The sequence below is a fragment of the Eleginops maclovinus genome, chromosome 22 (genome assembly GCF_036324505.1).
Source record: "Eleginops maclovinus isolate JMC-PN-2008 ecotype Puerto Natales chromosome 22, JC_Emac_rtc_rv5, whole genome shotgun sequence".
Classification (NCBI taxonomy): Eukaryota; Metazoa; Chordata; class Actinopteri; order Perciformes; family Eleginopidae; genus Eleginops; species Eleginops maclovinus.
This window is the reverse complement of record NC_086370.1, coordinates 4,508,299-4,531,186: the sequence shown is the minus strand read 5'-3', so window position 1 is coordinate 4,531,186 and position 22,888 is coordinate 4,508,299. Positions and strand designations below refer to the sequence as shown.

General features: G+C 38.1%; 1 protein-coding gene and 1 long non-coding RNA gene across 2 annotated transcripts; one reads left to right on the top strand and one right to left on the bottom strand.

Moving 5' to 3' along the window:
• The first annotated feature begins 8,187 nt into the window (after positions 1-8,187).
• LOC134859018 (uncharacterized) lies at positions 8,188-9,438 on the top strand. The gene is made up of 2 exons (XR_010165033.1): positions 8,188-8,281; positions 8,913-9,438. It is a non-coding gene; the product is annotated as an uncharacterized LOC134859018 (long non-coding RNA).
• A 12,130-nt stretch (positions 9,439-21,568) lies between these two features.
• On the bottom strand, positions 21,569-22,523 carry LOC134858305 (homeobox protein vent1-like). Its single transcript, XM_063874122.1, is given in 4 exon segments — positions 21,569-21,601; positions 21,603-21,815; positions 21,927-22,159; positions 22,265-22,523. Coding segments are annotated over 4 exon segments (723 nt in total). The 5' UTR covers positions 22,509-22,523.
• Between the last annotated feature and the right edge of the window lie 365 nt (positions 22,524-22,888).

Here is a 22,888-nt window from a genome sequence, read left to right as displayed (position 1 = left end):
TTGCTATGGTAACAATCACTGACACCTGCACACCAGTGGCTCCATATGACAAGAAAAGAGGAAAATGTGACTTATAATTTGTGGTTTTGTAATAATATGGTAGAGCGGGTCGTGAAAAGGGAAGGTGTTTGTGAATGGCTCAGTGGAGACGTTGGAAATAAACAGCAGTGAGGAAATTGTTTTCATTTATACACGAGAAACTTTAGAAGTCAGTTTAATCTTGGTCATATTTAAAGCCCCTCGTGATAACACAGGGAGAAAGGTCTGTATTTGTATTGTTATTGTGTTAATTATTAGGTTCATACATTCACGTCTGTATTAAAACATCTTAACCTGCTATTTTATTTCACCCATACTGTGTATCTAATATAGCTGGATCCAAGCCACGTTTTAGTATATGTTTTAAAGCCTCTTATTACACGGCTTAGTTGAATACTAAATTCTAAATTGGTCAGTTTGGACAATTCAGAGGTTGTTCATTTTTGCTAACAGACCACGTGCTAAGGAGGATCATGGGAGTTTGTGCAGTCAGACCAATCCATAGAAAGAAGTCCGGTCAATTTAACGTCAGCTGTGGACAACAGGCCTTGGTACTAAATCACCAGCACACCAGGAGGACTTGCTTGAAGTCAACATATCTGCGCTTTCCTTGTTGTTCGGAGTTTGATTCTCTATGTTTTTTGCACTTATTGTAAGTTGCTTTGGATTAAAGCGTCAGCCAAATGAAATGTAATGTAATGCAGAGCTATATAGATACTAAGACTTGCGACACTCTCATAGACCTCCGTTGGTATGGACATCGAGATAGTTCCAAACATTGGCATTTGGGCGTTGGACCCAGAGGTAATTTGCTGAAATATTGACCTCTTTTCAATCAACAACTGTTTATATTGTATCACAGACCCTTTATGATGCTTATACTGGTCTTCATGTGTATATGCACAGCGTAATTATCTATATTGTAACTTGGTTGTTACAACCAATTTGCAAGCATTGCCTGCTAGTTAGCTAGCGCGACATCGCCAGCTGTGAAGGTAAGAGTTCGGTAATGAATCATTAGTGACTTTTATATTAACTATGTTGGGTAACTAACAAGCAGGATTTGGATTGATTATCGGGGGTGGGGGGGTCATTTATTTTGGGTTTTGGCTTTTATCTGCTGAACCTGACAGTGTCAGCCATCATTAGTTGGCTTTGTCTATGATATAAGATGAACTGCTAGCAGCGTTGTGATTACTATTTCATTTAATGTTTCATTGAATTTTGGGATATACTAACTTTTCATTATGTTGACTGTACTTACTGTTCTAGGTTTTTTGTACTGTTCCGTGTTCACTTGATTGGTGAAGTTAGTGTAAGGGATGTCCACTCTTGAACGAAGCGTGAACACTCAGGTTCCCGTGATATATCTCAGTTACTCATTTACTGTGAGGAAACTTTGTATTGTAATGTACATACTAGTTTAATGTTAACTAGTTTAATTTAACCAAATAAACACTTTTTTCAGCCTCATATCAACCAAGGCAGCTGCTGCTGGCGCTGAACGGTGGCTGCTGCTGGCGGTGAATGGTGGCTGCTGCTGGCGGTGAGCGGTGGCTGCTGCTGGGAATGGTGGCTGCTGGAGGTGACGGCAGCTGATTGTGACAGAGGCTGGTATGTAATTTAAAAGCAAAATCACAAATCAATAAAACAGCCCAGTTACGTTAAAATGAAACTCATGAGACATCTATCATCAGATGAATGATATGGAAAGGAAAAGTTGAGTTAAAACTACTAAAGCCAGTAGTGTGACCCATGCTAACATGAACACTAAGCTTTTCCCCAAAAAATGTAAAACTAATCTAAGTAATACACAGCTTTCCGTTGTCACCCTGCCTCTCCAAATGCAAAACTGACATTAACAAATATGCAATAATGCAATAACAGCTGAAAAACTGCTTTAGGTGTGTGTGTTCTTTAATATTTACCATTCAATAACGCAAACGCTGCTGTCTGTCCCATAGAATAACATGACAGCGCAGCGTTTGTTTGGAAATATCAGGGCTTACATGAACCACGGGACGGCCCTGGCGGCATATCAGAGAGTGTCGCAACTCTTAGTATCTGTATAGCTCTTATGTAATGTAAAAGAAGACAGACAGGAAGTATACACTAACGGGAACAGCAGAAGAAGACAGACAGGAAGTATACACTAACGGGAACAGAAGAAGAAGACATACAGGAAGTATACACTAACGGGAACAGCAGAAGAAGACAGACAGGAAGTATACACTAACCGGAACAGCAGAAGAAGACAGGCAGGAAGTATACACTAACGGGAACAGAAGAAGAAGACATACAGGAAGTATACACTAACGGGAACAGCAGAAGAAGACAGACAGGAAGTATACACTAACGGGAACAGCAGAAGAAGACAGACAGGAAGTATACACTAACGGGAACAGCAGAAGAAGACAGACAGGAAGTAAACAATAACGGGAACAGAAGAAGACAGACAGGACGCATATACTAACGGGAACAGAAGAAGAAGACAGACAGGACGCATATACTAACGGGAACAGAAGAAGAAGACAGACAGGACGTAAACAATAACGGGAACAGATGAAGAAGACATGACAGGAAGTAAACACCAACGGGAACCAATAATACCCAGCTTCAGCCCCAGCAAGCCCGTGGAGGTTGAACCTGCAGGAAGTTGAAGGAAGATGAACTTCCAAATTTGGTCAGAAGAGAGCGCGGACAAAACGTGAGATGTTGAGGCATTGATATTTAAAGACATGGAAAGAGAACGCAGAAAAACACAAGTACAGGTAATTAACCTCTTGTAGTTTTAGATATCTTTATACGTTTATCACAATATGTCCTCTTTAAGATGTATCCTCCGAGGACCAATAATTAGTGTACAATACTGTGTGCCAGTCCATCTTGTGTATGTCGAGATATTTCACTACATAAGGGTAATTATTTGACTATATGATAAATCAGATGATCACTAAACTCCTTCGGATTCATCCTCTGGAGACCATGCAGTAGAAAAACAGATACAATTGTCATGGTGGACATTAAAGATGGACATTACAGAAAAAACAATGGATCACCAAAGGCTTTCTGATCTCGGAACCATAACTATGACTACAGACGATGAACTCTAACTAGAGAAAAAGGTATTTTTGATGTATTTTACCAACATTTTGGACCTAGCAACAGACAATAGGAGAGCTAAACTGCTAGCATCACTAATAATATCCTCACACACTGTCTAGAAAGGCAATTGTACAAACACAAACAGAGGTGGAAACACTTAGGGTTGGTCCCTCATGTTTAATGATACTGAGATTAAACAAGGCAACAGCAATACAAATACAAAGAAAACATTTACTGTAGATTTAACACGTTTCCTACCTTGAGCTCTAATGGCCCTGTAATGTAAATTGGTAATTTGTTTATGAGTGCTTTGCAAATAAACACATAGCAGAGCAGATCATGTTTCACCAGCATAATGTTTAATGAAGAGCACAATGATGGGTGCTGTGTGTATCACCTGTAATGACTCAGAGAGCGGAGTGATATAAAGCACCCAGAAGCTTAATGCTGATAGAGATAACAGCAGCATGTCCATTTATTACCAGCATTATCTGAGCCAGAAAGGAAAACAATTCATACAATTATTCTTCATACTAAACATGGGGAAGCAGGTTGTATTTCTGTGAAGAAAGACATGGTTGGGAGGATCAAGGTATTTAGGATCAGAAATGATGTCTTTCATGAAGCATCTTCAGGCAGCAGTCTATACACCAACACTGAAACACATGAGCACATACTACAGTTTAAAAAAGCAGGAATAAAATCTGAGCTGAGAGAAAATGCTTCATTTTAGTTTAAACACACACAGTTTTATTAACATATAGGTTCACCTGCTGCAGGGGTGTCCCTTTTCGGCCCTCAGCTAGTTCAAAAAGTATAATGAAATAAGGCCCCCACCTGAAACTTGTGCTGGTGTCGTATTGTGCTTCTTCAATATATATGTAAACGTAGAGTATATCACACAGTATTCATGAGTTAATAAACCCAAGTTACAAATAAATTCTGTCATTTAAAGTTGAACATTTTCTAACAACTCTTGAGATTAAAAGCCAATAATTGATCTGCATAACAAGCTTTTAATATACCTTTAATATGTCCCCTTTTAGAAGCAATCTGAGGCTTCTGTTTTAAGGAATGAGCTGCCAACACTGTTCAAATAAAGTAAACCCTATGGAGAGCTTTGATGTAGGCTTTTTCTTATAGCATATTCAAGTATCAAGCATAAGGTACCTACATTTGATTGATTTAGCTAACTTATAACTTAGCCTATGAGGCAATACCTCACCTCAAGTATTTTTTTGTATGTGGCCCTCAGTGAAAACAGTTTGGACACCCCTGCTCGACTGAATTAAAACAGAGCCAAAGAAAGAGAAACCATAAAGCAGATTCAGGCAGTAGGCGTATAGATTCACACTTTAAGTATTAGCCTGCAGAACAGAACAGCTGACTTAGTAATCTGATTAGGTCTTTTTTTATGTCACTGTAAGGCAATGCAGTTACCTTTTTTAAATCCTGATTATGTAATATTGTTACACCCCAAGCATGGTCACAGTACTATAAATGCATTACAATATGTTAAGTATGCCATGATATAGCTGAGGTTACCCGCAAGTGTTTTGAGTAAAAACCTGAAAGTCTGTTTGCCGCTAATTCTCGTAACAGATCCGCCTTTAGACAAAAACAGGTGTTTGCTGTGTTTGAAATTGAGGAAATATGACACCCTGTCAAACTGTCCCCTTCCTACACTCTGACCCCCCTGTACTGTGCTTCAGAGTGAACCCTCTCCTGCTCCGTGGCAGCAGTGTTTAGATGAACCAGCAGCTTTTGTTGCCTTTGTTTTCTGCTTAATGCTGCAAATTTGGCCCTCTCAAACGAAACCACTCTGCAAAGCGTTTCTTTTAAGGCTGCATGTTGAAGTGTTCCCAATTAAAAGCTAAAAGTCCCTCGTGAGACATGGAGGAAATGAGTCGGGCAGTTTGATGCAGGGGGGAAATGCTGCATTACGTTTATATGTTTGCCATTGTTTTTACAGCCGGTCTGCAGAGGGGGAGAAGGCTGCATGTTGGATTTACTGTATGAGTACAGTACACAGTGCAGGCTCTTCACTCCTCCGTCAGAGCTTAAAACATGCCCCCGCTCATCTGACCTTGATCAAATAGTTTTGTGCTTATCGCACCAAAAGGGCACGGCTCGCAGCATCGCACAAATCTCTCAGCTCAGGAATCAGACTCACTGCATTCAGTCTTTGAGACACTTATTCTACTCTGTAAACCTCGGCTGCATGTTATTCTGAGCACTCAAACACAAATATATATACATTATACTGGTTTGACCTCAGTCTGCAGCCACTCAGGCCTTGAAACTGCTGCCACCCAGTGGTGGTTCAGAAGTGCATATTTAGCTTTGACAAAGGTGTGAGCCTGTATGTAGCATGACGAATTTTAATAATTGTGCATACAACTAATGAAGCCACTGTCTTATCACAATTTTTAAACTCTTTAAAGAAATTATGATCCCTGACACTTGTTCCTTCTCAGAAAAAACAAGGTTCAATCATCTCAGTTTTGATTAGTGTATATCCACATGCAAAAATAAAGATACAATATAATAATTAATAATAAATACAAGTAATAAAAAGTATGGTAAAAATATAGAAATATTAATATATAGTATTTGTTTGTTTTAATATATTTTAAACTACTTTTGACTTTACACAAATAATAATAATAAAAATAATAATAATAATAATAATAATAATAATAATAATAATAATAATAATAATAATAATAATAATAATAATAATAATAATAATAATAACAAAGTAGTTAAACGCTGGATACAAAAATCAAATATTAAAAATAATCCCCATAAATATATATAAAATATATGAAAAAGTATATGATAATATATATTAAACTATGTTTTATTATATCAAAAGTAATTATATAATGATTTGTGTTGCATACAGCTCTGCCCAGGCTTCAAGATCCACAAATTATTGAAAACCAATATCTAGAACACCAGGAAATCAGTTCACATAGTGTCACAAAACAATTTATTATAAGTTTATTTAGAGGTTCATATAAATGTATAAGTTCCTAACAACATGACTGGTGTAATAACAACACCAGGGAAATTAGAATACATTAATTAAATCATTAATTAATTAAGTCAAAATGAATGAAGAAAGTGCAATGTAACTACACTGCAGTGGAAAGATATTGTCATATGACCAAAATATTGAAAATGAAATGGCGTGTGCATCACAATATAGTTATTGCACATTTGAATAATGTTTCGTTATTACAGCCTTGCACAGTTTGATATATGTTTTCATAATTCTTATTAATATGAATCCAAACGTTGCATATAAAGATTGTGTATGTTATGTTCATATGTAAGAATGATACAAAACATGCTGAAGAAAACTAGAAGACTGGGGTCAAAACATTTCTTGTGAACATTTTATGCAATTCTCCTCACGTTGCCCATCATTTAACCCGGAGATACGGAGACGTTTACAGGCTGAAGGTTATTAAAATCAAAAATAAATATAGCACATTTCATGCACAGAACGCAGCAACAGAATATAATACATTCAATTCAAGTCAGAGGTTAAAAGATATTAGCACACATGAACATATACACACAGGATTTTCTAGAATACATTAAAACAATAAGTCAAATGTTCACAGCAGATAATCAGCTCAATAAAAGCCAGGCAGAAATAAGACTAAATTAATAAATACAATAAAATAATAAATAAACAAATCTTTTGTTTTTATCTCAAATAATTAATTAAAACTTATTTAAAAAACAATGTCTTCAGCTATCTTTAAAAAGATTCCTTAGTTTGCCTTTCCAATATTTTCCGGGATTTTTTAAATGAATTAACAAGACCATGTTAGTCCATTATGTACATGTGCCACTATTAGACATATATGTTAACTTTCTTCTGTAATCCCTGGCAAATCTTTTTTTTAGATTGATTCTAAAAGATACCAATTCAGTGTAGCTAACACTAGAGTAATGTGCTCTATTTTTACGTTTTATAGCCGAGCAGCAGAGATCTGAATTTGCAATACACCATGTGATGCAACAGCGCTTTAAAGCCAAAACTGCTCCACTATGATAAATGTATGTTTCCTTTTATATCATCTAAATATGTGTCTTTATTAATGTCAAAAAGAAGCTGTGATACAAGAAAATGTCTCTGAGAATCAGTGAAGCTATTTTTTTATTATTCATTTGTAGTCCTTACTACATGTTTCTTTAAGTATGGCAGAAAACAGAGTAATAAAGAGTAATGTGCTCAAGTTTTATAGTTTGTTAGTTTTAAACCCTATAGATGGATGGATGGATGGATGGATGGATGGATGGATGGATGGATGGATGGATGGATGGATAGATGGATGGATGGATGGATGGATGGATGGATGGATGGATGGATGGATGGATGGATGGATGGATGGATGGATGGATGGATGGATGGATGGATGGATAGACGGACAGACGGACGGACGGACGGACAGATAGATAGATAGATAGATAGATTACTTTATTGATCCCAATTTTTTCCCTAGCAGCTGAGTTCAGAATTAGCTGTAGGATTTTGTATAACCTCTTAAATTGCCAACATTTAAATTCACGTCTTCCTTTACTGAACTCTGTGATATATGATTGCTGCTCTGAATTAGAAAAAGATTTATCTCCGCCTGGATGCACACCGGCCTTGACATGCCACAGCACTCCCTCCACTACACCAACAGCCTGTGTGTGTGTGTGTGCGTGCTAGCGTGCATGCGTGCGTGTGTGTCTCCCTTCAGCACACCCTGAGAGTCCTTGTCCAGAGACCTTGAGTGCAGTAAAGCAGCGGGGGCCCCTGAACAGATAAGGAACTTTTCGAGCAGCAGGAACGCGCCGTCCTGAGCCCCTACCCCGTCCACAGACACGATAACAGTAATAAGTTTACTGTTAGCGCGGCACACCATGACTCTACACACACACAGATATTTCCTGTTTTTCTCATGTGTCCACAGGTGTGTCGCCGTGGCTCGGAACCAAGGAGGGAGGACGGGTGCTGAGAGAGCTACACAACAGCTACTGTGTCCGTCTCAGACATCTTCAAGGTCCCTGTTGGGGGATAAATGCAGAGAGGAGGCACCGTCCCAGGAGACATCTTCTGGACCTCCACAGGGTAAGACCTCTACATTTCATACACTCATTTATATTTACTGCTTGCTTTAAACTGGAGAAAGGCAATCCAAACTCAGGCCTTACTTTTTTGAATATCTCACAAGTTCTTGATTCTATCATTCTAATTTTTCAACTGGATCCCTAAGACTTTATTTTGAGTTTGAATACATTATTGCATTTTCTTTAAAGATCAGAAACTTGAAATACATTACATTTTTTCAAATGATCAACACTTTTGTCCCAGATTAAGCTCCATACTAAGTTAGCTTTAACAGAAAAGAGGAGCTTTAGTCTGTGATTCCAAATTTTCATTACTTTCTCAATCAATTTCTAATTTAGTCCCTACACTTTCTTTCTTTTTTAGTCATTTTGGACATTTTTTGAAAATGAAACTGAACCATTTTAAGAGAGAGAGAGAGATCTTTTTAATGTGTTCTGTCTATTTTTGTTTTAAACAACTCCTAGAACGTTGAATATATTGGTAAAATACAGCTAAGATTTGCAATTTCTTTCATTTTTTTTCCTACCTCTGCATATCGAAGCCATCAGTCAAACAGCTGAATCATATCTGCTATTGTCTTGTATGTGAGCCTTGTAACTGACCAGTGTTGTTCCTCTCTTTCCCCCCACAGGTCTCCAGCATGCAGCGTCGGGGGGGTTAGAGCCAGGAGTCTTTACACTCGCTGTTCCTTTTTCCTATGCATATACCTCTTTCAGATGTCACTTTAAAGAGGCATAGGGCATGGGAAAATGGGGCTGCAGAGGTTTTCCACCAGGCGACCCGCCATTTCATCATCCTCTCTACAGCACGGATGACCTCAAACACGCAAACACACACACTCTGGGTACCGGTCTGCCATCCCCTCATTGTAAGGACTACATAGCGTTTATTTTGAAATGTGTCATTATGTTAGATCACAACTCCTCATATTTATCTTTGATGTGGAGGGAAGTGATAACTCATTTTGTTATTATTAACAATGTTTTTATTTTATTTTATTTTATTTGATGTGCAATACCTTGTTAAAATGCTGCTGTAACAAAACAAAAAATCCCATAATTGGCTAAATAAAATATTCAAATATTCTATTTTATATAACTGTTGTGTGAATATTTCTTTCTGTTGTTTTGTTAAATAAAGAAATATTTGCATTAATATTGAATGTATGCATTTTGCCTTTTTAGACTGGGTTATGTAAGTGGAGGAAGTTGATTCAGACGAAACAGATTAACATGCTATAAATGATTTATGGTGGCGGTACACTAGGCATTTTGGGGGGCAACTCTGATGGGCAACAGTACTCAGGAAATTGCCTCAGTATTGCTGCTTTAACCGCATAAAAACAAAACAATGTTAACTAAGTTGGCCCTTTTCTTTACTATTGAAAACAATTAGTTTGTTTCTAAAAAATGTAGTGTTTCCCTAAATACCTTAGGGTCTGCAAAAGCCACCATTTGTCCTTATACAAGCCTAGGACTCTCAATATATGTTCCTATAGTATGTATAATCAGCTATTTCTCTCTAAATGTATTGATTCAAACTAAATACCATGGATGAAAAAGCTCTCAGATCCTAAAGTGAAATTTCCAACAATATAGAAATACTCAATTGAATAGGTACATTTAAATCTTACTCCAGAGAGTGCAAAAACATTCCCATCAAAATATGCAAGACACTAAAGGCAAAAATAAAACTCATTGAGTCTTATTTTGGACTAGTGTTAAGAAAATGTAAAGAAACAAACACGTGTTGTCGATTAAGTTAGTCTTGAATTCACCTAAATTAAACTTTAAATCATATTTTACATTTATATGAAACAATGTCATTATAATGTTATACCTATAATGTATATTTTTATTCAAATATGTATTTTACAATACATATGAAACTGTGTCTCAGATTCAGAAATCAGCTGTTGAATCCCTCTCCCACAGCCAGAGTGTCCTTGGGCCAGACACTATCCTCAAACTGCTCCCAGAGAGATGTCTGTGGTATGGGAAGTGTCTCTAACCTGTGTTGGATTAAAGGATTTGGCTGCTGGTGCAGAAGTAAGTGACTGCCTGAATCTTCAGTGATTCAAATGCTAACTTTCCATTTCCAACCGTTGAAATAATCCCACTGTGCTGTAAACTTGATCCCATCCCTTTAAACACCACCGTCACCATCATCCGGCCCCGGCTCCAGTCCGTCTGCTGCCGTCCAGCTGCAGATCCACTGAGACTGTTCACACCTCTTCAGCATCCACTCACCTGATCCAGAGCAGCAGTGAAGCACTCATTGTCATTCAAGTGAGACCCCACCCTCTCACAATGGATCATTTATTGATGCTCCTGTTGCCATTAGAGGCAGGAACTCTCCCTGTTATCCCTGCAGACTTCCACAAAGCACAAAGTATCAGTGCTGTGGATGTGATGCATAAATGGTTACAGGGTCCAGAAACTGAACAATGCCCCCTCATTATACTGAGGCATGGATTCCTAAAGGGACCTCTGATAATCGTGCCTCCTGGTGGGAGGTATCCGAAGTTTTTATTTATTATAGTAAGGGTCAGTATCTGGACCCTAATAGCTGTTAATTAGCTAAAACTAAAACAAAAAGGCAACAGTTTCCACATGTTTAGAAGTTCTGCTTATTGCAAGTTGGCTAAAATGTGGTTTGCTATGTATGAACATATTTTTGAAGACGTTTTCTTGTGTTCTACTACTATCTTTTTGGAAGCCACCATTTTTTAAATGCTTGGAAACTGTTCCCTTATTTTTTGTTTTAAAGTTGTAGCTAAGTAACAGTTTTAAAAGTGCAAACTAAATATGAAAGTTGAACCAACCCAAAATATACAGCCATTTACACAGCCCCTTAAGACGTAAGTGGACATGGATTAAAAAAAAAAAAAGTTCCCCAATTCCTTAAAAAACATGTTTTATCCAAGGTTTGAATTAAATAAATGAAATCTCTAAGCAGATGACACATTTTTTATCTAAATCAGGGACGTCACTTTGTTAGAAAAGGTGGTGGGGACACATTTAGGATTTAAATAACTAGTAGTACTGTATATATGCATTGTATACATATTAGTCTATCCTCACTTTATGTGCTGCTGTAATAATGTCCATTTCCCCATCGTGGGACAAATTGGCCATGAAGAAAATTGGCCATGTCCAAAAGTGGTGGGGACATGTTTTCTTATGGTCCAATTGTTCTGTTTTCTCACAACAAAAAAACCCATCGTTATTCATATTTATTTTCTCTTGTAATTTCTCCCAAATGATAGTGAGGTAATCCAAGTTACAGAAAGTAATAAGGAAACATTTTTTATTTTGAAACTCAGATAAGGTTACATTTGTTTTTCAAGGCAACTAGTAATTGTAAACACATTTAAAATAACCCTGCCATCCCTGTCGATGTGCTTACCTGCTATTTCCCTTCCTGATTGCAAATCATAATGCATTTTGTGACTCAATCAGTTACCTCTTTAGCTGGTGCCAACTAATAACTCTAACGTGAGGCAATACACACCTCCGGCAGACAGGAGGGCGCCGTCTCTCCGTCTCACTCTCAACTACGTGCGAACAGTTCAATCGGGAGACAAAAGAGCTCAATCATCTAGCAGTTACATCGGCTTTGAAGTCCCTTTTGAAGATGCAAATCTTCAAGCAGAGAGAGCCATCACGGCCTGGAGCCATGCCACCGGACGCCGGGGGAAATACCTGCCGAGGAACGCGTCATTACAGCGGCTGCAGGAGAAGAGGGACAGGCTGGAGAGAGCACAAAACTGACCCTCTCTTTCTTATTTCCCTTCATATGTGTCTGTGCATGTATGTGCAGTTTTGGAGTGTTACTAAATACATTTACTCAAGTATTGTATTGCAAAGTAGTGGTACTTTAATTGAGTATTTTATGCCACTTCATACTTCTGCTCCACTAAAGTTCAAAGGGATATAATATCCGTTTTACTCCACTATACCATAAAGCTTTATTTACTAGGTTCTTTTATAATTCATTTCCTGGCATTTAGGAAAAACGATGAAAAAAATATTATTTTTTACAAGGCAGATCAACAACAGATGGATAATTACACAATTAATCAGTTATCAGTGAGAAAAAATATGTGCCATCTGTTCACATTTGTATTTAGAATAATTCTGAGCTTTTATTTTATTTTAGATGAGATTGTTTAAAAACATATTTACAGTTACGTATTTTTAGTGTGGTATTAGTGCTTTTCAGGATCTGAATACTTCCTGCACCAAAGATAATGTGACACATAAGCGTTATCCTCTCCTTCTTTATGATTCTCTACAGCCACTATGATCCCCTTCAAAATAAAGAAAACAGAGGGAGAAACAGTATGTGTGAGATTAAAGCAGAGCATGGTGAAAACAGGGACACCATGTGTTGCTTTTGTTGCAGGTAATATCACTGCTGCAACAGATGGTGACACACTGATCTGCTGGTTCAGTAATGGCTTTGATTGTTGGGGCCAGCCATTCATGTTTTCACATTATTAAGCTTCTTTTGGATGGAAAAATTCAAATCAGATCCCAATCTAAAAAGCCAGATATTCTTTGTGACTCAAAATTACATTTGAGATTCAAGATTCAAGGTTTTATAGTCATATGCAAGGCATCTACAGTTTAGTTATGGCAATGAAAATCTTAAGTCCCAGGCTCCAACAAAGCGACATGAATATGTATAGGACATAAAACAAATAAAACCTATAAAATAGTCAAAGACATAACAGAAGAGAAATTAAATAGTGCAATAGAATGTTGCAAAATGTAAATACAACTAAAGTAGAAATAGTGCAAGAAGTAGTCTATATACATTCAAATGGAATATAATACATACAAGAACAAAATGTACAATTAAATGTTGTAGGGTCAAATTAAATTAAATACTGTGTATTGAAAACTATTTAGATAAATAAAGAGGCACTTAACAGAGATCCATTTAACTGTCTCTGAGTCGGTGGTTTACAACCTGATGCTGCGGTATCGCCTGCCAGAAAGCAGCAAACAGAACCGTTTGTTGCTCAGGGTGATGGGGGTCTTTTATAATCCTGTGGGGTTTCTTCCTGAGCCGCTGGGAATAGAGGTTCTCCATACAGGACTGGCCCTTACCAATTTGCTGCCCTAGGCAAGATTTTAGATTTTAGCTTTACAACATACTGTATTATGCCTTATTTGGACACAGTACACCCTGCCTTACCACTACACTGTATTCTTAATGGTCGTTCAGCATTATTTAGCCATAATATGCTACGACAAGTTTTTCCATTTTTTCGTCATTAGACATTAGGCCTTATTTGGACAGAATACACCGTTCCCTACCCCTGCGCAGTATTCTGTACTGTTGTTCTTTAGCATGTTTGGGGGAATGGGAGTGCACTTAGACTTGCACTTAGGGTGTCCGGGGCCTTGCTCAAGGGCACCACAGCAGGATGTGAACTGGGACCTCTCAAAGAAGCAGTCCCCACTCCATATTTTAGGTCTGTTTGGGGACTTGAACCGGTGACCCTATGGCTGCAGTCCAAGTACCTACTGACTTCACACTTTAGATCTGTATTTAAATTAATGTCCATTCTATATACTAAATGTTAATTATATTCCACTCCTATGTTGTGTTAGCTATATCTTAGCCTGTCGATAGTGTTTTATTTGTCAGATAGTCTACATATTTTGCTTGGGTGCAGCCTGTGCAGCAGCGGGTAGAAGCGGCTGCAGGCTGCGAAGAGCTGTCCACTCAGGGCGGGGTGCTGAAACAGCAGAGGAGGCAGCAGGTAGCCCCCCTTTGTATTTTCACCTGCTGAGCCCAGAATGAAATGCTTTTTTTGTGCATGAACTAAAGGGGAACAGCAAACACCAGGGTGATTCTGGGGACTGTATGACTATCCCGGACAAAGTTACTGGTATAGGGAGTGTTCCTGTTATTACAAACATATAGTGTATTGTTGAAATGACAACAATACACTATTGTGTTATATCATTACTTGTCATTTTTTATTTATGTTGTATTAGTGGTTATAAAGTATATAAGAAGGGTTTATGAATCAGGACTAGACTGACAAATGACAACTTACCCTTTCATTATCTATTCTGTAGGAAGGAGGAAAAATAACAGAGAGGGACTATCCGTTTCAGCTTCATCCCCCTGTTCTGGAACCAAGTCTTTCCCTAGGGGGATAAATATGATCAGCTAGGAAAATTATAATGAATAATGCAATCAAGAGCCCTCTCAAAAACTACTAAAACAGAACATTTCAGCAGTGGTGGAAGTAGTACTCAGATATTTTACTAAATTATAATACCAAGGTGTAGCATTAGTCTGTAAGTTTGGCATCATAATGTTATTTAAAGTCATAGCAAAGTGTTAGCATCAAAATAAACCGAAAGTACCAAAACAAACAGTATGATATATGGCCATTTTTAAATAATATACATTATATCACTGGATTTCACTGGAGAACAATTTAGATGTTTCAGCTGGTAAAGGACAATACCTATAATGACTGTTTGTATACTCCCAGGTATTTTATCCAATAATATTCATAATTCATCAGTCAATTTAATCTTTGCAATAAAATGTTAACATGCAAAGTAACTGGCAACTCATCTTGTCAAATACATTTGGTGGGCAAAAAGAACATGTTTGTCTTCCAAATTGTAGTGGAGTAAAGCATACATTATAGCATTACATTTAAATAGTCACGTAAAGTACAATTACCTAAAATATGTACTTATCAAAGTTGACTAGACGTATTTAATAACTTCCCACATACACTCAAGTACTGTACGTTGGTAAAATCTTGAGTTATTTTAGTAGAGTTGCCATTTTATGGTCTCTAGACTTCTGCTTAAGTGCAATGACATTTCAAACAAAGATGTGCTTCATAGCATTCCTGTGATGTATTGTGAGGTAATAAGTGAAAGGCACCCATAGAGGTAATACAACGAAAACCCCCAGACTGCACAATAAAGTGATAGTGCTTTTTCTGAATTCCTCATTATTATTCAATATATTGCATATTTCTTCTGCAATGGGCTTTTGGGAAAAATTCGTATTGTTTTGATGCCAATTCTTATACATTTATTTTTAATGCAGGGCTTGTTTTATTGTATCTGCCCTGTGTTATTTACACCAAAGTAAGTGGTTATGATTGAGGGAAAACCTTTTATGAAAAACACATGCCAGGTTGCTTCACATGGGACCCCACTACCTCCTGAGCTTCAGAGATGTGCAGTCTCTTAGCAATCCTCCTCCTCTGCATCGTACCCAGGTGCCTGTGCCTGCTGAACACCCTCTCCAACCTGCTGATCTGCGCACACATGAACGTGGTCCTCATGTTCCGCTGCTGGGCGGCGTCCCCTTCGCTGTCAACCGAAGTATTCCTTCATTCATTCAGCCGAAGTCAAAACAGACAAAGACATGGCGGTGCAAAGTCTATCAGCGGACTTACTGTTTGGAGAGGGAATACTATTTCTTAGTAGATTCCTCAATTTCACTGCAGACTTTTGAAAGGAGCGCTGCCTCATCATAACTTTTGGAGAGCCATTCCGCAGAGAAGTTTGCCATGTTGTGGTCTTAAGGTTTGTTTGTGTTGATGTCACTCTTTGAGGGAGGGGCACACATATTTATTTGCATATGCAAAGGCCTCTCAGCGGAACGATAGAAACTTGATGGTGGGTGTAATTGGGGTTAATAGAGGCCGGGCTGTGGGTTTTCTCACGTCCATGGCTGGCCCCGGCGCCACTGAGTCTGAGTATCAGCTACCTGGCAGAAATGATCTCTGCATGAAGTAAGGCAGGGTGATATCCGCTATGAATACAGGGCTGTTAACTAAAATACCAGATTGTAACCCTATTTAAGAACTCTCTCAAGTGTGCTCTCAGTCCTGCTGTGCCATCGACCAAACACATTCAGACTTTCACATATTCCCTGTCGCATAAAATGTCCTATCAGCCATATATTGATCAAAAAATTACCAACATAAAGAAAATAGGCTGACGTCCATGCCTATAATGCATAATCAGCATTATTCAAATGGCATTTACAATACGATGTTGTTTAATATCTTATAATTGATAGTATGAAAAGTTTCATAATTGCTGTTCACTTACGCTTTGCAAGGATGAAAGTGTATTATAGGCCACATTGTTTAAATAACTATAATTTAATTACAATAATGCAATAATCACTGTCATAAAGCTGGTCATAAGTCACTATAATTGATCATTCATTGCTGTAAAATAACCACTTAGAGTAAACTGTAATCATTATAGAAGTGTATTTTATTTATTATAAACGAGTAAAAGTTTTATCCCCTATGGAAATGCTGTTACACTATAATAACAATGTCATGTAGTGACACAAAATAACTAAAGTGTTATCAAACTTGACCTAATAAATCTTTATAAAATGTCTCATGATAATATAAAGCCTGATGACATTTACTGTGCATCAGGGGTACCTTTATTCTGCTGTACAGACTGATGTGTGTGTGATTGCCAGGCTGACTGTCAAATCAGTGATGAGCCTCAGCCTGCCTCATCTCAGACAGCTGTCTGTCTGAGATGAGGCAGGCTGGTGTGGAAACTTTTGTTATGGCAGGGTGTCTTCGCATCAGAAAGTGAGAAGGTTCTGTTTGATCTGTGTTGACCTGTTTACAATGAGACATTTGCTGAAAGGCCCCGGGGCCCCTTCAAACCCCACACAACAGGTAACCTGGGAGAACAATGAGGATTAAATTGTTATCAAATAAATCATTTACAGCAAAACTGCATCAATGAAGTATGTCAGACTCTGTCCCTCCTCCCATTGACCCTACATCCTGTCAAATATTATAATATTCCTCATATTTCATGGGAAACGTGCTTTGATTGGAAGTATACTATTGATCAAATCAAACAAATGCCACCTTTTAAATTCTGAAATACTACACATGTTTTTGTCATATGTTATGTACCATTGTGCAGGGACGTGCACAGACATTTGGAGGGGCTATTGTGGGAAAAAGGGCCTCCCCCCAATTAAGATAATGTTTTAGAGCTCTTTAAAAGGCATTGTTGTAAGTGCTCAAATAATGAAAGCATTATTACTGTTCTCCTTTTCACATTATCAAGGAGTTCAAAGATGGAGCTGTCTCCAAAGATACATTTTACATATTCTTATTTTTAAACAGAGCTATTAGAATCAGATGTAAGTAACATATACACTTCATTCTTTACTGCTATAAAAACATACTAAGATAACTGGGCACTAGTGCAGTGCATCTGAATGGATTGTGGCTGCATTCAGGGATTGTTGTGAGTCCCAATAGACTGGAGAAGGTTATATATAGTCATTCATGAGATAATAAATATGGTGCCTACTTGTACAGAATATTTACAACCTGTTGTAAATATTCTAAATAAAGAACTGCATGTTTTATATGAGGACTAAGTTCTTTAAGGTACTTGTAAACACATGTGCTGATCTCTTAGTATGTTTTTATCATTTAAAACCTGTTGTAAATATTCTGGTACCAATGTTTAGAAGACAGTGAGAAGACTAATCACAAGGATGAATATGATGCCCACCAGTTAAGAAAGACCCAGTCCAGAGAACAAAAAGGAAATGATAAAAAGAAAGCAAAAGAACATGTGTCATACAAGGCTGTCACTTTTGACCTGGAACAAGTGTTGACCACTCCGTAAGTAGCCTGTTCTACTCACGCAGGCTAAGTATGTACAACATCACTGTGTATGAATTAGACAGTAAAGATGTCGTGTGTTACATGTGGCATGAGGGGGAAGGTGGCCGTGGATCTTCAGAGATCACTACATGTGTTTACAAGCACCTTAAAAAATGTAGTCCTCATGTAAAACACGCAGTTCTTTATTCAGATACTTGTGGTGGACAGAACAGGAATGCTGCCTTTAGCCTGATGTGCATGCATGCTGTCAGCTCACTGCCTCTCTCCACTATTGACCATAAATACATGGAGTCTGGTCACAGCCAGATGGAGTGCGATAGCGTGCATGCTGCAGTGGAAACTGCAAGAAGAAAAGTTTATATCTACTGATGGCTACTACACTCTTGTGAGAATGGCAAGAAAGAACGACCCATACAGTGTACATGAAATTGGACACAAGGACTTTCTGGACTTCAAGTCCCTCTCCAATACTCAAAAACAGAACAAAAGATGAGGAGGGACAAGCAGTTCATTGGCAGAAGATTAAATGGTTCCGCTACACGAAAGAGGAACCAAAAACAATCTTCTTCAAGTATGATTTCACCGCCCCAACCTTCCGAAAACTGACGGTGGCACTACAGGCAACCAGAGGCACCAGAACCACACACCCCAGCTCAATGTATGAAAGTCCTCCAGGAATCAGTGCCTTAAAGAAAAAAGACCTACCAATGGGAGTATTCCTCACTATTATGCAGAGTTCTATAACACTCTGACAGTGGGCAGTGAGTGAACAGATAGCCGGGGGCCAAATGCGGCCCGCAGGACATTTTGAAACGGCCCTCAGCAAATTCTAAATGTATAATGGAATATGGCCCACAATTTAAACTTTTGCTTGTCTTATATTATACTTCTCAAATTTAAATGTTAAAATATATTAATGAGCCCAATTTCAAATAAATTCAGTCATTTAGAATTAAAACATTTTCTAACAAATCTGAGTTGATAAAAAAAAAGACAATAACTTATTTCTATAATAAGCTTGAAATTTAACCTTCATATTTACTCTTATTATCAGCAATCTGAGGCTTCTGTTTTAAGGAATGAGTAACATTATTCGACTACATTTGATAGTTTTGCTAACTTATAACTTAACTTATGAGGCAATATTCACCTCTATAAGGGGCCCAGCTCTCCGTAAATTTTTCTGTATGTGGCCCTCAGTGAAAAAAGTTTGGACACCCCTGGCCTAAGTGAACTGAAAAGTGAAATGCGTAAAAAACAAGAGAACTGAAATTAAACTGTTTGAAATGAAATACATGAATGTGAACTCATGAATGAGAATTGAAATTAAACTGTTTGAAATTAAATGACACCAATCTCAGAATGAGCACTGAAGGGAGATGAGAATCGAGCGGAATTGCGTAGGAAAGCAATGGCCGGGCTAAATTGGAATGGAACTAAATCGAAAAGTGAAAATAGTAAGAAATCTGAATGTGTGTATTGTATACACTAGTTTAAATAAAATGAAAAATGAATTACTTATGAAGTGACAGTGTTTTTAACCAATGTTTTGACCAATCATTTCTGCATTGATCAGCAGATACGCCTTGTCTTTAGAAGAATTGGAAATGTTTGGTGCCAAAAAGGCGTATCTGAGGTTTTTGCCACATTTTTAAGATTTTACAAGGTTTTAGTATATGTTCATTGTGTTAATATGCCATAATATGTTTTACTAACTCATATAAGTATTTATGTGGTTGCAATGTTGTGGTTGAAGGTTAATAAATACAGTTGATTGAAGTGTGGTCAAAATTTTGTTTTGGCTCTCCTGTAAAGTTTGTCAAATGCCACTTACGCCCCTCTGGTTCCAAGCCCATAGGGCTTCTAACTAATTACTTTAAATAAACTCACTAATTAATGAAACCAGTTCAATACGCATTATTCTTATTCTTATCATTCTTTATGAGCGCAGTAACGGTAAGGTATCTTAATAAGTCCCCTGGTTTGTCCCCTATACTCTAACTGCCATGAGAAAACTCAAAATCAATTTTCCAAAATCCGACACTAGAGGTAATAAATATTGTATATATAATACATTAAAATCACACCCTTAGCGATATAGAACATAAATAATAAAAACTGACCTGGTTTAAAACCCTTTTGTGGTCATACTGTGTGGAATCAGTTCACACTGAACGAGTTATTCATCAGAATCCCGCGGGCAACAGTTTTGTATTTGCTACTTTTTTACCTCTTAATTCCTGCAGCTTTTCTTCTTTTAAATTCTGATTTTCTACACATAATTTATTTTTGTTCTGTTCTTATTGTATTCACTTTTTGTATTTATATATTTTTGTATACATTTTATTTTAAAAAATTGTATATTTTTCTCACTTTTAAAAAATAAATTCCTTTTAATGTGTTTATGGATGCACAAGTATATCAAACACAAAAAAATGAAAAATGATTTTGTTAAGATGCATGCAAAAACATACATTGTATTAAACACGAATTTAAAATAAAATAAACTAACAGTAAACCAATATAAGAAGATTCAGATACAATATATAAATATACAGAATCATTTAGAATGCATTCTTATGGACAACTAAATAAAGTGTAAACATAGATATGCAATACAAAGTGTGCGAAGTATCAGCTTTTAAATAAAAAACTTAAATGTAATGAGGTAGATATAACAATTTGATTCTACATTTTTTGTTACTTTAATTTTTCTAACAACATTCTTTTTAAACAAGTTATATTTCCTACATTTTTACGACCTTTTACTGTTTAGCACCATTATCCAACTAAGACATTTCCTTGGCAATGATTGGGATCTGTTGGCCTCACCCATAGCATGTAATTTGACTGTAAATAAGAACAAGTCCCCTTCAGCTGCTGCTGTGTAAATACACATGAATATTACCTTTATCATCTCTAGGCCTCAGACTTCAAACCACAGACCAGATTCTTTGGCCACACAAAGACCCAGACTCAGTGGAGCCAGGCCGGCTGTAAGTGTAAACTCACCAATGAGCAGCTTAATTAGGACTAATTGTTGACCATGATCTCCCCGTTAGCTGGCGTTTGAAGTGCAGATGTTGGGACAAACAAGGCACATTGAGGAGAGCATATGGTCTGCCTTTGTTGACAGGTGAAGGGGGGACAAGAACAATTTGATGTTGCGGACCCAAGTGATTTCATTCATAATGATTTATTTTTAAGGATTGGTTTGACTGGGCTTTGATATATTGACAGATCCATACAAAGGGTTGTGATAGCTTTAATGGACAACTCCCATTTTTTATCAGATCCCTTTCTTACAACCTCCTCCCACTTTAAGATTAAAGGCAGGATGATCTATGCATGGTGAACTAATCCTGCAATAAAGATAATATCATCAGTTTTATCTCCACAGTTGTGATGTATGCAAAGCACAGAAACTCAGAGTCCAGGGGTTAGAAGATAAACATTTTTTTATTCAATGATAAATAGACTTTTTATGTAAATTATATACAACTTTCATATAACATAATAATATAAATCACACATCAAATACTCTGAATTGCACTGGATTGTAAGGGTTTCGATTGGAAAAGTCTCTGGTCGTAAGTTCTTCAGTAGTAATGCGGGTTGTGGATCATGACCTGAGGAGGGACGCATCTGCTGCTGGAGGACCAGCTGCGGGACGGGGAGCGGGTAGAACGCTGGGCCGTTGGCCAGGAAGTGGGGTCGCTGTCCGGCCATGCTGTGGTACTGAACCGGCGAAAGACGCTGGAACATCACCGGGGGGATTTGGGGAGCCAGGTAATCCTGCACCTCCCGTTTGAGCTTCATCCTCCTGTTCTGAAACCAGGTTCGTACCTAAGAGAGGGCAAGGATAAAGTTAGTCTCCAAACAAATAACAATCAAGGAATAAGGAATAGGCTATGGCATATTTTGGTATTAAATTGTTGTTATTGAGTCTCTTCTTACCTGAGTTTCTGTGAGGCTGAGTTTCTGTGCTGTTTTCACTCTCTCTCCAGCATCTAGGTATTTGTGCTTGTTGAAGATTTTCTCTAGTTTGCTGATCTGCTCGGGGGTAAATTTGGTACGCACTCGGCGCTGTGCTGCGTCCTTCTCTGCGTCACTGCCCTCATCCACAGAGAGACACTCAGAAGAAGCCGCCTCGCTCTCATACCCGGAGGAATACCCGCTGGTTTCTGAAACTGAAGGAAGGAACAGCTGGTTAAACACCATTCTAGTGCACAAAGCTTGACATATTTTTTCTTTAAAATCAAAGAGACGCATTCCGTCATGGGTTGTAAACTTACTTGGTGAGGCGCAAATGGTTGGATGGAAAGGTGAGCACAGGCTGACCTCCTGCCCGCTGCTCTCCACTGATTCAACGGGCTTAGAAGCCCTGGGTTTTGGCTGCAAGTAACCCTTGCCATAAGTCGGAGGGCGCGGCTGCACCATGCAGGGAATGTGAGGTCTGCAGGCCGGTACAGCTTCCTCCGTTAACGCGGTGTGTTCATGGCTCTGGGCCAGCCAGTCCACTGAAAAGTATTTCACCATGTTGCTGCTCTGTGACCTGTTAATCCACCTACTGTCAAAGGAAGAGTGTGTTGCTACTCCTGGCCAGAGGCAGCTTTTGTAGGGCCCCGGTCCTCGCCTTCAATTTGCATATGTAGAGGCCCTTGTTAACGCCTGATCGATCCCGATGATTAGGGCTTAATGGCTCGTTATTGAAGTCTTTACATATCCTGTGAGTGTGTGAAGACCTGGCGCCGCCAAGTCTGTGAGAACCCTCCTGAGCTCATACATTTGTCCGCCCCGACTGAAACCAGCGGCGGCAGGAACAGCTGGCTCCTGCAGAGGTGGAGACGCGCTTTCATGTTGCGGCTGCTGCATACAGTAGCTCCGAGAGAGGTGTCAAAATCCATAGGCCTGGCTCA